At 35.7% G+C, this 15401-nt stretch overlaps 2 protein-coding genes across 3 annotated transcripts; one reads left to right on the top strand and one right to left on the bottom strand.

The window, feature by feature from the left end:
* Positions 1-129: 129 nt before the first annotated feature.
* LOC106368129 (glycosylinositol phosphorylceramide mannosyl transferase 1-like) lies at positions 130-1973 on the top strand. Of its 2 annotated transcripts, none has more exons than XM_013808024.3 (6): positions 130-364; positions 464-663; positions 755-1151; positions 1288-1460; positions 1540-1610; positions 1675-1973. In XM_013808024.3, exons 2-6 carry the CDS (start codon positions 464-466, stop codon positions 1833-1835), a joined length of 1002 nt encoding a protein of 333 aa, XP_013663478.2. In that variant the 5' UTR covers positions 130-364; the 3' UTR covers positions 1836-1973. The 2 variants fall into 2 exon arrangements, with proteins under 2 accessions (XP_013663478.2, XP_013663479.2); XM_013808025.3 differs by having other exon boundaries at positions 1297-1460.
* Positions 1943-3563, bottom strand: LOC106415770 (nematode resistance protein-like HSPRO1). Its single transcript, XM_013808023.3, has one exon. The coding sequence runs from the start codon at positions 3334-3336 to the stop codon at positions 2059-2061; it is 1278 nt and encodes a 425-aa protein (XP_013663477.2). The 5' UTR covers positions 3337-3563; the 3' UTR covers positions 1943-2058.
* Positions 3564-15401: the final 11838 nt, after the last annotated feature.

The following is a 15401-nucleotide window of genomic DNA, read 5'->3' on the forward strand; positions in this document are numbered from 1 at the left end:
TTAACAGAAAAAATAACACTATTTTCTATTAAAAAAACATATATGAAAGTGAAATTTATTTTTACACGTGTAAGGATTTTCTATTAACCGTCTTACCTTCCACATTTTAACATAAGAGAAAGACAGTTTACGACGTCAACAAGGAATCGGGAACGTCAAGAACGTGGTTAATGAAGCTAACAGTAACGCTTAAAATCCTTACACGTGTCTATAAACTTCTCTCTTACCGTGCGCCTCGCCGCACCAGATAACTCCGTCGTCTCTGATCTGCGATAAGTCGCCGCGATGACCAAAAAAAAGAATGAAAAACCAAAAAAAAACTCCGCCTGAGAACGAAGACTGAGTCGACTCGCTCTTCAACACGGTTTGACCTCAAACTCATCTTCCTCTTCCTCTCAAAATCATACGCCTCGCATCGCATCTACTTTCTGTACGACCTCAAACTCATCTTCGTTATTTTCAGATGGGAGGAGGAGACGTCTCTAAAGAGATGGGAGCCTACCGCCGCGGAGATCACAAGCTGCGCAAGTTCGTGACGGCGAGGAGCACCAAGTTCCTCCTACTCTCCTGCATCGCCTTCGCGTTGATCACACTCGCTTGCCGATCTTCACGGCCGTGGTTCAACACTTCAATCGCCGTCGCGGATCAGATCTCCAGATCAAGGTGTCCTTTAACTGCAAATCTTACTAAGTTTGGTTTAGATCTATAAATAGCAACTCTCGGATTCTTAATTAGGAAAGTAATCTCTCTTCAGGAAAGGCTATACTCTGTTGATGAACACATGGAAGAGATACGATCTGTTAAAGAAGTCTGTTTCACACTACGCGTCGTGTTCTCGGCTTGACTCTATCCACATTGTGTGGAGTGAGCCTAAGCCTCCTTCAGAGTCTCTCAAGGAGTATCTTCAGAAGGCTATAAAGAAGAAAGCTAGAGATGGACATGAGGTTGAGCTTGTGTTTGATGTAAACAAGGAAGATAGTTTGAACAATAGGTTTAAAGAGATTCGAGACTTGAAAACAGACGCTGTGTTCTCGATTGATGATGATATTATATTCCCTTGTCACACGGTCGATTTTGCTTTCAATGTTTGGGAGAGTGCTCCGGAGACTATGGTTGGGTTCGTGCCTCGTGTGCATTGGCCTGAACAATCGGTATGACCCCTTCTTTAAGAAGCTTACAGTACCAAAATAGTAAAAAAAGCATTCTCTTTTAAGTTGTTTGCTCTTAAGAGCTCTGTTTGGAACCATCTTTCTTTCATTATACCTGGAATAAGAAAGTTAAGTTCAGTCTCTGCAGAGTGGTAAAGCGGAGTACTACACGTACAGTGGATGGTGGTCTGTTTGGTGGAGTGGTACATATAGCATGGTACTCTCAAAGGCAGCTTTCTTCCACAAAAAGTACCTCAGGCTTTACACGAACGACATGCCTGCATCTATCAGAGAATTCACAACCAAGAACAGGTTCCTTGTCTTGTTTTCTTTGTATGTCTGGTTATTTGATTGAACACACTGACTAAGCATGAGATGCATCTAATAATAGGAACTGTGAAGATATTGCAATGTCATTCCTTATCGCAAATGCTACAAACGCTCCTCCTATATGGGTTAAAGGTAATCCATTGCAACCCTTTTTTTATGAAGAGTGTATCCTGATCGTTTGGCATGATTCTTGTAGGTAAGATATATGAAATAGGTTCAACAGGAATCAGTAGCATAGGAGGGCACACAGAGAAAAGAACACACTGCGTAAACCGGTTTGTAGCAGAGTTCGGAAGAATGCCACTTGTATACACTTCAATGAAAGCCGTGGATAGTCGTAGTTTATGGTTCTGGTGATTGTTCTTTCTCTTCCACTGTGGTTACTGCTGCTCTTCACTTTCTAGCCTAGTGTATGATGTACCCTATTGTAACTGTTGTAACATTACTGTGAGAAAAGAAACTCGTTTTATGCTAAGTAAAAATGAGTTTTATATATATATTCGTATACTGATCGTTACATGTTTCAAAAAATTTCAGTAGTGTTACAATATCTGTGGATAGTGTTTTAATTTAGTCTGTGTCAGTGTCGGGAAACCAAATTGCTCCAGAACTCTCCTAGGAAAGTCTTTGCAGCGTCTAGGCTCGGGTAATACGTTGGCTCCATAAACACCTGAGTCAGCGAGTCACACGTCTCGTGATGACTCGCCGCCGTTCTATTCGCGTTAGCCTCCGCGCTTCCCATCATCGTCGCCGCTAGCTTCTGGTACCCGAAGAAGAATCTCTTGGAAGCAGACTCAACCGCCTGCATCCCCTGTAGCAAATGTATCTTCTCGTACTCAGTCTTACTCGAGTAAAGCTTCATCGCAGCTTCTTGCAACCTCGGACCTCCTGTAGGGTCCACCTCAACCTGGAGGACAGCTGGCACTTTCTGTCTGAGCTCTCTAGACATCTTGGCCATTTCCACTAACCCCTTGGACCTGAAACAAAACGCGTCGTTTTGTGATGTAGACTTGATCTTTAACTGTTTCTTGACCTTCAAGAAGTCTTCTGGATCCATCAGAATGTGTAGATCCTTTATCTCACTCAGAAGGTTCCATATCGTCTCTAGCAAGTACACGTCGGAAGACGCTTTTTCAAACTTCGCCTCGTCGATTCTTGATTCGATTCGGTTTAGGAGATTCAGTGAAACGTGAATCCAAGATTCAAGAATCTGGTGAATCGTGTAGAGCGTTTGGTTTTCTTGATTCCCGATATGATCAGCGTAAGGGTTGTTCTTGAGGCTTTGTAGCTCTTCCGGGCGGCAAACGACGTCGTATTGGAGATACGGTTTTCCGGCTAGGTTCGGTTCACCTAAACCGAGTGTATACTTACACCAACGCATTTCGTTCTCGACCGTACACAAGATCTTCTGACCAATGCTCTCCGTTGTCCGACACGTGGCTATCTCGGACAGCAGGCTCATTGAGCTCCAGCCATTGCTAACCGGTACGCATTCGTCATCGTCTTCGCAGAGTGACGCAACGATCTTTATCTGGCTTGTGACGAGCGAGTCCAAGCGTCGGGTCCACTCTTGTCGGTTGATGTATGGACGTGTGTCGGAAGCAACGGTCAAGATCAAACGGAAAGTGATCTCAAGAGCCTGAAGAGCTGGTTTGAGGACCGGCTCGGTGACCCATTGAGGAAAGCCAAGAGAGGACCAGATGTTTCTGAGTTCCGGCAAACGGAGGTAGAGTTCGTAAGCGGCGGCGGAGGATGAAGAGGAGATGGGAGAGGAGACGGAGATGTCAAAAAGCTCCGGAATGGTGACGTGGAGCTTCTTGGGAGATACCATCTTCCTCTCCATATCCAAATCAGCCATCTTCTTGAAATAACGATATGGTTTTTTGATGAATATATATATTAACAACGAGACGAGTATGCATTGTATATATAGATATTATGAGACCATGTGAGAGGGAAACAGATAGGAAACAGAAAAACACGTCATTTATGTGGAAAAATTATCAAAGAACAAAGATTGAAAGTCAACGTACAACAACGGCTGTTTCTCTTATTGTTCTTTCCCTTTTATTTCATTGTTTTTGGAATAATGGAAACTTTCAATAGTGTATTCAAGTATACATTTAGTTATATACGGTACGTTTACCTTACTTTTAGGGATTTATTCAAAATCTTTCTTTATACAGAAATGTTTTTTTCTTCTTCATTTGAAACTTCCTTTATAGAGGGATATCGAATGATCTGTAAATAAAACTTGTTAATTAATAACTAGGGGTGGACACTTCACCCGATATCCAAAGCCGCACCCGAACCCGATCTGAAAAATCTGAACTAAAATTTGAACCGAAGTAGCAAAATATTCGAACGGATATTGAATTAGGAGAGATTGGATATCCGAATCCGAACGGGTAATATTCAAACCCGAATGGATATCCAAAGATAATCGAACATGCATATGTATAATTAACCATATATTTCTAGTTTATATCTCTCATTTATAAAAAAAATATTTATATTGACACTACACATACTTTAAGTTCATATGATATACATAGAATTACGTAGAAAATGATTTGCTATTCACTTAAAATATATGTCAAATTTTTTTATTTGAAGAATTAACAAAAAGTTACATCCAAAATTTAAAAAAAATAACTAAATTAATGTATTTTTTAGTTTCAAAATGTTATGTCCAAATCTATTAACCATTCAATCTATTAAAAATAAAAAATTATTTAAGTGAAAGTTATTTTTTTAAGTACAAGAAATTTGAGAAATGAAAAATTTAATTTTTTTTTCAAAATCTAAATATTCGAACCCGATCCGAAATAACCGAACCCGAACTAAAAATAACCGAACCCGACCCGAAATACAGAAATACCCGAACGAGTTCTATACTTATATACCAAAATACCCAAAAAATCCGAAATACTCGATCCGAACCCAAACGGGTACCCGAACGCCCATCATTATTAACAACTACGAAGAATACCACCAAGGCACCAAATAGTGATAAGCTAATGCAAAAAGTTGGTTTGGTAAAAGTAGACTTATGCATATCATTCATAATTTTGAATTCTGCTAAAATAAAGTTAGCTAACTTATTTGTCATTTTTTATTAAGATAAATTTATAAAAAGTGGTACTTTCTTAATTTTTGTGCATTAACCTTAAATATCAAATAAGACGAAACAAAGAGAGTATTTAACTAGAAGAAACTATATCTTAAGATTTATTAGAAAATTTGGAGCAGGATTAACCATCAGTATTGTTTTTTCTAAAGAATTAGTTGGGTTTTGAACCATGCATTTTTATTAGGAAAAATTGTTTTTTTATGCCAAAAAATGATAACTATATCTCATTAGGTTAATTTCTATTTTGTACCACTTTTGCATCTAATGCCTTTTAGTATTTTAAAAAAAAATCAAATAAATAGTTTTACAAACTAAAAAAATTAGAAAAATAGTAACTACTGATAAAATACATATATGAACTTAGTGGTATTTTATTTCAGTTCTAAAAATATTTAAATCATAATTTCAAATTATGTTCTACATAAAGTAGAATTGACATTCTACTAAGTAGAAAATAAAATTCACTTTTTTTCATTAAATCTACTATGTTTAGAATACATGATCTACATAAATAATAGTACTCTAAAAATATTTAGAATACACATTCTGCACTTAGTCTATCGCTCTAAAATATGTAGAAATCGGAATCTACAGATCACTATAAATTTAAAACCTGTAGAAATTGAAATATATACATTACTATAAATCTAAAAACTTGTAGAAAACAAGTTCTACAGATTTACTGTAAATCTAAAATATGTAAAAATCAAAATCTACACATTACTATAAATCTAAAAACCTGTAGAAACCGAGTCCTACAAATTTATTGTATTCTACGGATAAGAATAATCAGTTTCAAAAAATATGAAAAAGAAATATTTGGAAATATCAGTTTCCATATATGAAAAAATAGAATTTTCAGAAGAAAAAAAATCATAGGACATAAAGTGTAGGTTTAAGTTTTTTTTATTCGAGGATTTTTGATGTTTTCTTTTATTTTAATTACTTTAACTATTTATTATATTTTAATATTTACAATTGTTTTGATAATTGTAATTTCGAATTTTTAATTGAATTTGAGGGCATTATTGTCATTTTGAAAATAATTAGTCTAGTGGGACATAAAGTATGTGAGATTAGTCTAATGAGACATAGTTACCATTTTTTTGGCCTAATTTGTTTTTCCTTTTTATTATTAAAAAGTTAAAAACAACCATGTGGAAAGAGTATCGAAGTTTTAATTTTGTTGGGTTTCTTATGGTTATTATTTTAGAACAAGGGATAAGATCTAACGAAGTATGACTTAAACTATGTCAAGTCTAGCGACCAGCATAAAGAAATTGAAAAATCAAGCAAAATAAAATAGGGAAAATTGTTTTTTTAGAGTAAAAAATGATAACTATGTCCCTTTAGACTAATATCTATTTTGTGTTATTTTTACCGTTAATACTCTTTAATATTTTTGAAAATAAATTTAATAAATAGTTTTACAAACAAAAAAAATTAGAAAAATAGTAACTTTTGATAAAATACCAATATGAACTTAGTGGTATTTTTTCAGTTTTAAAAATGTTTAAATCATAAATTTCAGATTATGTTCTAAATAAAGTAGAAATGACATTCTACGAAGTATAAAACAAAATCCACTTTTTTTTCTTGAATCTACAATATTTAGAATACGTGATCTACGTAAATAAGAGTATTCTAAAAATATTTAGAATACACATTCCGTGCTAAACCTACCGATCTAAAATTTTTAGAAATCAAAATCTACACATTAATATAAATCTACAACTCGTAGAAACGGACTTCAACATATTTACTGTAAATCTAAAACATGTAGAAATCAAAATCTACATATTACTATAATTTTTAAAACCTGTAGAAATCGACTTCTACAAATTAGTTGTATTCTACGGATAAAAAATCAGTTCCTAAAAATATGGAAATAAAATATTTGGAAATATTCACTTTCATATTTTGAAAAAAAAATCGATTTTTTATAAAAAAAACAAAAAAAAACCAAAAAAATTACAAATTTAAGGGCATTATTACCATTTTAAAAATAGTTAGCCTAATGGGACACAAAAGTATATGAGATTAGTCTAATGGAACATAGTTATCATTTTTTTGCTCTAAAAAACAATTTTCCCAATAAAATAAGAGGACACATGAGGTTGGTCGGAATCCCTTTGAATGGCGTTTAAGGACTTTGGTGAAAAAAGAGTGGAACGGGTCCTAATGACTTTGGTCTTCCTTTTTCCTGTTTCTTAATCCCCGTTTGTGTAAAAGTTCAACATTCCTAACGTGACGTTCCAATTATATATCTTTTTATTTTGTCGGTGTCATCCGTTATTTATTATTTACAAGGATTTGCACCCAAAAAAATAGTACATTGATTTGGTTATTAAAAAATTAATATCAACCCTCCATCTTTGAAAGTTATTTGTGCTTATCGTATCTACTTAAACGGGACCGATATTTGAAAATTATATACAGCTAACCAGATTTGTATCCCTCGTTTTAATAAAGCATTTTTAAGAAATGAATTCAACTAAACTTTATCACGTTTTTAGCTTTAGTTAACAAACTGGTCTATACCAACTAATTTAAAATATAACATTTAACTCTTATAATTGTTTCGTATCAGAAGTTAACATTTTATAGTTTTAAGGATCAAGCAATTGGTACGGATACACTAATGTATAGTTGACTCTGAAGAATATAAGAGCATGATCGACGCAATATACTTCCATTGTAGTTTGAAGTGGTTTATGGTGCAGAAGTGGACACCTAACTTTAGAGGTTAGATCTCGGTTATAAATGTCTACATAAAAAAAGAAGAAGGTGAAGCCTTTTTACATAAGAGAAAAATAAAGAAGAAGGTGTAGTTTAGTAATTGGTTGGATTTTTAAGGAATGTAAAAGCAAAAGAAAATTTATAATCACACGTCGAAGACTTAGAATACTACAGTAAGAAAATTATCGACAGTAATTATTATATTTTGAGTCAAACTATAATGACATCCAACTGGATAAAAGTAATTTTATGTTTGTCAACAGTGAAAGTAATTTATGGGTTTAGTTTATATATAAACATTAAACTTTAAACCCTATAATTTCATATGTAACCAATAACACCCAATCATACTCCTTATATTTCAATTATTTGATTCTTAAGGTTTTAACAAGTTGATTATAAAAATATGAAATTTATTTTAGTTTATTTCTTGTACACTTTTTATATTAGTTTATTTCTTGTACACAAAACATCATTAACTAAAACAAATTCAACTAATAAAGAGTACACTGCATAATAGTCATAAAAAAACAAATGTAACTTTAATATTTTGTAAATAAATTTGAAAACATCATTTTGTTAAAAAAAAAATAAAAAATTTAAAAACATCATTTAAAATAAAATTTTAAAATTTCCTAAAACATCAATTATATTAAAACGGATGGAGCATTATACTCCAAAGTCTTGCATTTTTGAAGATTCAAAAAAAAAAAAAGAACTCCCTGGTTAGACACTTATAGGTGAAGAGAGAACAAATTAAATAGAGAAAGGAAATCATTAATATCGCTTAGCTGTTATGAACACTGAAGATAAGTCATCGACATCAGTTGTGGTGATAGGATACGAATGGGAACGTATTCCATTCAATACCCAATATCGAAGTTGGAGATCATCATATTGAGCAACCAGCCACCTGTCACCGAGACAATATATGCTACTAGTTACTAAAGATTTATACTAGTATAAGCCAGTTACGAGAAAAAAAAAAAAGGATTTATACTAGTATAGTCGACATGCACACTACAAGAAAACATCGGGATACTGAGGGAAAAAATCGTCGGTATGTCGTCGGAATAACGCTATTCCGACGACATACCGACGAAAAAAGTCCTCGGAAATATCTCCTCGGAAATTCATACTTCCTCGGAATTCCGAGGAAACAAAATTCCGAGGAAACTCCGAGAAACATATGTTCGTCGGATGGTTCCTCGGAATATACCGATGGAATTCCGATGGTCAAATCCTCGGAAGTTTCGACAAAACATTCCTCGGAATGTTTATCGGAAAATTCCGAGGAACATATGTTCCTCGGAAAATTCCGAGGAACATATTTTCCCTCGGAATTTTCCGAGGGAATGGAGTTCCTCGGAAAATTCCGAGGGACAAAACTCCCTCGGAATTTTCCGAGGACTCCATTCCCTCGGAAAATTCCGAGGGAATTATGTTCCTCGGAATATTCCAAGGGAAGAAAGTTCCAAGGGAGGAACTCCATTCCCTCGGAATTTCGAAAAAAATTATTTTTTTTAAAAAAATTAAATTTTTTAAATTTAAATTTAAAAATTTAAAATTAAAATTAAAATTGAATAAAACATTAAATAAAACATAGTAGATAATATTCAAAGTTAAATAAAACATTCAGAGTTTTTGGTAAAAAAAAAAAAACTACGGGTCTTGGATGTTCGGGAACACCTCGTTCGGGTACATCCTCTTCATCATCTCCATCATCTGCTCGTTGAGCCTCTTCTGGGTCTCATAGCCCGCCTGTTGAGCTGCCATCTGGGTCTCCAACGCAGATATCCGATCATCCTTGTCCTTCAGCTGAGCCGTAAGAACTTCCGGATCAACATATGGCGGTGGTGCAGAAGAAGGAGCAGCCGACCGGGAGCGACGACCCAAACCGACCATACGTCCCTTCTTCTTTGGAACCGACTGAAATATAAAAAACCAAATTTAGATAATATAAATTGATGATAAAATAAAAATCAAGAAATAAATAAATTGAACTTTTAAAAAAAAAACTTACCGATTCAACGATTTCGTTGATTCGAACCCGGGACAAGTTGGTCGAAGCCGTCGAATCGTCATCATCGGTTTGAAGCTGAGACACTTCGTCGTACACCTGAGTTTGGACCAGGTCGACCACGTCCCTCACAAGACCATCATCAATCTGACCGGTCTTCTTGTTGGTATACGCCCTTTTCATTAGGGCGAGATCATCAACCGGCTCGCCCTCATTTTCTTCCGCCTTGAAAAAAAAATAAATTAAACAAACATTAGAAATTTGAAAAAATGCATAAAAAATAAAATTCTGAAACTTAAATAATTAAAGAAAAAGCGGTTGAACTTACCATGCGATCCGCGAGAGTGGCAATAGATTGGGCACCCAAGTTATGCTTGTAGATGCCCTTCCCTTTACGGTCGCTCCTGCGGTTGTTGGAGTTGGTGGAAGAAGTTTCTTTCGTCTCTTCCTTATCCCAATGCTCACACAACTCCTTCCATACCGTGTCGTTCATCGACTTTGGGACCTTTTAATTTAAAAAAAAAAAAGTTTAATAATTTAAAAAAAGTTTAATAAATTAAAAATTGTTAATAAATTAAAAACTACCTTGTTTACTTCCCACTTCTTCTTCCACTCGTACATCTGCTTCCCATAGTTGTCCATAACTTTATGGACAAAATAGTTATAGATAGAGAGCGTATCATCAGAATTCCAGTTGAATTCTTGCTGAAATAGTTTAAAAATAGTTTTTAAGCACAAAAATATAAATAGTTTAATAATTACAAAAATAGTTTTAATAAATAAAAAATAGTTTAATAAATATAGAAAATAGTTTAATAATTACAAAAAAAAAGTTTTAATAAATAAAAAATAGTTTAATAATTAAAAAAATAGTTTTTAAAATATTTAAAATGTTTAATAAATATAGAAAATAGTTTAATAATCACAAAAAATAGTTTTAATAAATAAAAAATATAAGTAAAAAATTTGAATACTTACCGCAAACTGACGAAACCACATATGCTGCTTCTCGACGGGGAAGTGAGTGAAAGTCGGATGTCCCTTGTCGAGGGCAGAGTACATCATACGGTTGATCCATGCGCTGATCCCGTTCCCGGATCGGTTGAACCTAATAAAAAGAACAAATTATTAATAATCAATCAAATTTTAAGGAAAAAAAATAAAAGTTTAATTACCATGTTTGACCATGTCCATGTGGATACTCAGTGAGATAGGGAAGATGGTCACGACCGGGCTGTCGAACCAACTCCGCAACACTCATCACTCCCGGAGGACCCGTAGGAGCAGGAGCGGGTATAGCAGCGGGAGCGGGAGCAGCAGGAGCGGGTAATGGAGAAGGAGATGTATGGTAGGAGCTGTGGGGCGAAACGGAATCCTGAACATGGCTGGACGAACCCCGAGACTGGCTCCCCATACCACCCCGGCTACGACGCTGGCGAGGCCGGATCTGATCATCATTAGACCTGTAAATTAAAAAAAAAATAGTTTTAATTAAAAATAATTTTTAATCATAAAAATATAAATAGTTTAATAATTAACAAAAAAAGTTTTTATAAATAAAAAATAGTTTAAAAATTAAAAAAATAGTTTTAATAAACCCCAAAAACAGTTTAATAATTACAAAAAATAGTTTTAAAAATATTTAAAATGTTTAATAATTACAAAAAATAGTTTTAATAATATTAAAAATGTTAAATAAATATAAAAATTTATATTTTATATATAAAATACATAAAACGTTTTATTACCAAAAAAAAATGATTTTGAATATTATATATATATGATTTTTAATCACAAAAAAGTTTTATAGATTTTAAAAATCATTAATAAATATATAAATGATTTTAAAATGCAAAAAATAGATTTTATATACAAAAAACGTTTTGAATATATACATATATAATTACAAATTCGATTTTTATAACCACAAAATCAATAAAAACCAAAAAAAAATCCAAATCAAGTGAAATACATAATCAAACTCGATTTTACACAATCCTACCATTCAACCTAACAAAAATCTATAAATCTCATTCCAAAATCATCAAATCTACTTCAAAACCATACAAATCTACCCTAAGAGAGTGGGATAGGGTTCTTACATGATTATGGGAGTGGAAATCGCGAGGGAGAAGAGAGAAATCGCCGGAAATCGCAAGGGAGAAGAGAGGAGTCGGCGGAAATCGCAAGGGAGAGAAAGTGAGGCGGAGAGAAATGGGGAAGAAGATCGCGTTCGACCTAATAAAATGACGCGTCCGACGGAAACTATCCGTCGGAATTTCGTCGGAATTATTTAATGCATCCGTCGGAATTTCCTCGGAATTCTTTGATTCAATTTTCGCGAAATATTTGGCGGCTTGGTTTACCCGGTTAAATGAAAATATTCCGAGGAACCATGATTCCTCGGAATACCCTCGGTAATTACCGAGGAAATTCTGAGGAACCAGGGTTTGGGGTTTTAAAACATCGATTATTTTCGCCGTATTTCATTTCTTATACAATTATAATGCATACCATTGAGGATTCTTTGTATAGATGATCATAAACCATGAAATAACACAATTTCAAAAATAATTGTAAGTATTCCCTTTACCGTTTATTAAAGTGTATAAGTGTTTCTCTTATGTTGTGTGGTTTTCGTTCATGGAATCGTAAAAGTGTTTGTTATTGGATAAAACACCAAAGTTCCTAGTTCCAAACATCATAATCTGGTTAAGACACTTAATGAAGGTTATATACATGTTATTCAATCCGTAAAACGTTGTTTTCGGTTTAAATTCCTCGGAAATTTCCGAGGGAATTCCGAGGAAACAATCAAATGCCCATGTTCCTCGGGATTTCCTCGGAAATTTTCGAGGAAATTCCGAGGAATTCCTTACTTCGTCGGAATTTCCTCGGAAACTTCCGAGGAGATTCCGAGGAAAAGGAATCTATAATCAAGTCCCTAAATCGAGAAGATCTATTCCGAGGAAATTCCGAGGAAAACCTATCTGTCCTCGGAATTTCCTCGGTATTTATATTTAAAAAAAAAAAAAAAAAAAGTCGACGCTAGTCTGTTTCCGAGTCGTCATCACCAGATGAATCTGAATCTGGATCTTGGTGAAACTCTCCAATCACTGGTTCATCCTCTACGTGAACGGCGGCTTTCTCTCCGAAGTCGGTTAAATCGACTACAAGGCCAACTCCACCTAAATCTTCTGCTGCACTTAAGTTGCCGGATGTGCTTGGTTGTAGTGGGTCTTCCAGCTCAGAACTTCCCTGAACTCGGCCTCTCGGGTTGAGTCTTGTAACAGTAACCCATGGATCATCTCTGTTCCTTACCCGGGGGTACTTGATATAACAAACCTGATCGGCCTGAGAAGCAAGAATGAAAGGATCATAATATTGCAGCTTCCGTCTTGAATTTACTGATGTAACACCAAATGCATCTGTTCTCACACCTCGATCTGGAGTGTTGTCGTGCCAATCACAATAGAAAACAGTACAGCGCAATCCAACCATGCCCAAATACTTGATTTTCAAAATCTCATTTATGTGTCCGTAGTATACATCATCTCCTGATGCAGAACAAACACCAGCATCGTAAGTCGTACTCGAACGTCTCCTCTTCTGAGTTGTGAATGCATATCCTCGAGTACAAAATCTCGGATATGACTTCACAACAAAGTTTGGTCCAACGACCATCTCGCGTATCCAATCGTCAAATGTTTCACCTCTTGCCAAACCATCACTCACATAAGTAAACATCCATCCACCAAATTCTCTCTGCTTCATTTCTTCTAGTTTGTCCTCTGTGGCGTATCTATATTCGAACCGCTTTTCTGCCATGAAAATCCTTTCATATTGAAGAACATCTTCGCAGTTGGTGAGTAAATATGTTTGCAAATGACTGCGCTCCTGATCAGTAAGTCGACGGTCCTTTGGTTTTCCGCTAAGTCGTCCAACGTCTGTGAAAATGTCTGGAACCTTCCAATGATATGTTGCCCGTTCGCCTCTATCATCATGCCGAGCAGGTCTTCTGTTTTTGGTCTGAACTTCTGCTGGAAAGTAGTACTCGGCAAAGTTTGAAGTTTCTTCATTGATCATCTGTGCGACTATAGACCCTTCCACCCTACTTAAATTTTTCACCATCTTCTTCAAATGGAACATATACCGCTCATACAGATACATCCATCTATACTGCACAGGACCACCAAGTTCCAATTCTCTTACCAGGTGAATAACAAGATGCTCCATAACATCAAAAAATGAGGGAGAAATATCTTCTCAAGGTTGCACTGAATCACAGCTATGTTAGTCTTCAAATTTTCAATACCTTCAAGAGTCACTGATCTTGTGCATAAATCGCGGAAGAAACCACTTATCCCTGCAATTGCTTCATGAACATTTCGTGGTAATAGTTCCTTGAAGGCAAACGGAAGGAGGCGCTGCATCATTACATGGCAATCATGGCTTTTCAAGCCAGTAAACTTTCCTTCCTTTCTGTCGATACAGTTACGCAAATTAGATGCGTAACCGTCTGGAAATTCCACATCGTTTGAAATCCAGTCAAAGAACGCATCCTTTCCCGCTGCATCAAGTCGGTATATGGGAAAAGGAGCCCTACCACTCTCATCAACATGAAGTTCTGAACGATCACATATATCGACTAAATCGAGTCTTGACTTCAAATTATCCTTTGTTTTACCTTGAACATTAAGGATCGTGTTCATGAGATTGTCAAAAAAGTTCTTCTCAATATGCATGACATCTAAATTATGCCTTAGTAGATGATCCTCCCAGTATGGCAGATCCCAAAAAATACTTTTTTTGTGCCAGTTATGTAGGTTTCCAACACCATCTACCGGAAAACGCTCATGTCCACCGACGTCTGGCGTCCTTTCTGCACCAAAATCTCTAAGTTGTGTCTTCAAATCTTTCCCACGAATTTCCGGAGGTGGACTGTCAAACACCCTCTTGTTCTTCGTAAACAAATTCCTACTTCTACGATATGGATGATCTGGTGGTAGAAATCTCCTGTGACAGTCAAACCAACACGTTTTCCTTCCGTGTTTTAGTTGGAAAGCATCAGTGTTATCTTGACAATATGGACATGATAGCCTTCCATGCGTTGTCCATCCAGATAACATACCATATGCTGGAAAATCACTTATTGTCCACATTAGTACTGCCCGCATTTGAAAGTTTTCTTTACACGAAACATCGTATGTTTCAGCACCTTGAGCCCATAGTTGTTGCAACTCATATATTAGTGGCTGAAGAAACACATCAAGTGATCTCTTAGGATGCTCTGGTCCGGGAACGAGAATCGAGAGAAACAAAAACTCTCGTCGCAAGCACAAGTTTGGGGGTAGGTTGTATGGTGTAAGAATGACTGGCCATAGAGAATACTGTCTTCCACTCTTGCCAAACGGGCTGAAACCATCAGTACATAATCCAAGGTAGACATTTCTTCTCTCATACGCAAAGTCGGGATACTTTGATTGGAAATGCTTCCACGCTTTTGCATCTGAAGGATGTCTGATCTCACCATCTGTTGAGTGCTCCGCATGCCATCTCATTGGTTGCGCTGTGCGTTCAGACAGATACAGCCTCTGCAACCTTTCCGTCAAAGGCAAATACCACATCCTTTTATATGGTACTGGAACTCTTCCACTCGTATCTTTATAACGAGGCTTCCCACAAAATTTGCATGAAACCCGCTGTTCATCCGCCCTCCAATAAATCATGCAGTTGTCTCTGCATACATCTATTACCTGATACGATAAACCAAGACCAGCTACGAGTTTCTGAACCTCGTAGTATGAGCCAGGAGCTACATTATCTTCGGGTAGAATACCTTTTACATAATCAGCAATCGCATCCACACAGTCTTCAGCCAAATTATAATCCGTCTTAATGCCCATCAATCTTGTAGCAGATGATAAAGCTGAATGACCATCTCTGCAACCTTCGTACAATGGTTGCTTTCCAGCATCCAACATATCATAAAATCTCCTAGCTTCGGCATTGGGTAAATCTTCCCCTCTAA

The sequence above is a fragment of the Brassica napus genome, chromosome A9, assembly GCF_020379485.1.
Source record: "Brassica napus cultivar Da-Ae chromosome A9, Da-Ae, whole genome shotgun sequence".
NCBI classification, from domain to species: Eukaryota; Viridiplantae; Streptophyta; class Magnoliopsida; order Brassicales; family Brassicaceae; genus Brassica; species Brassica napus.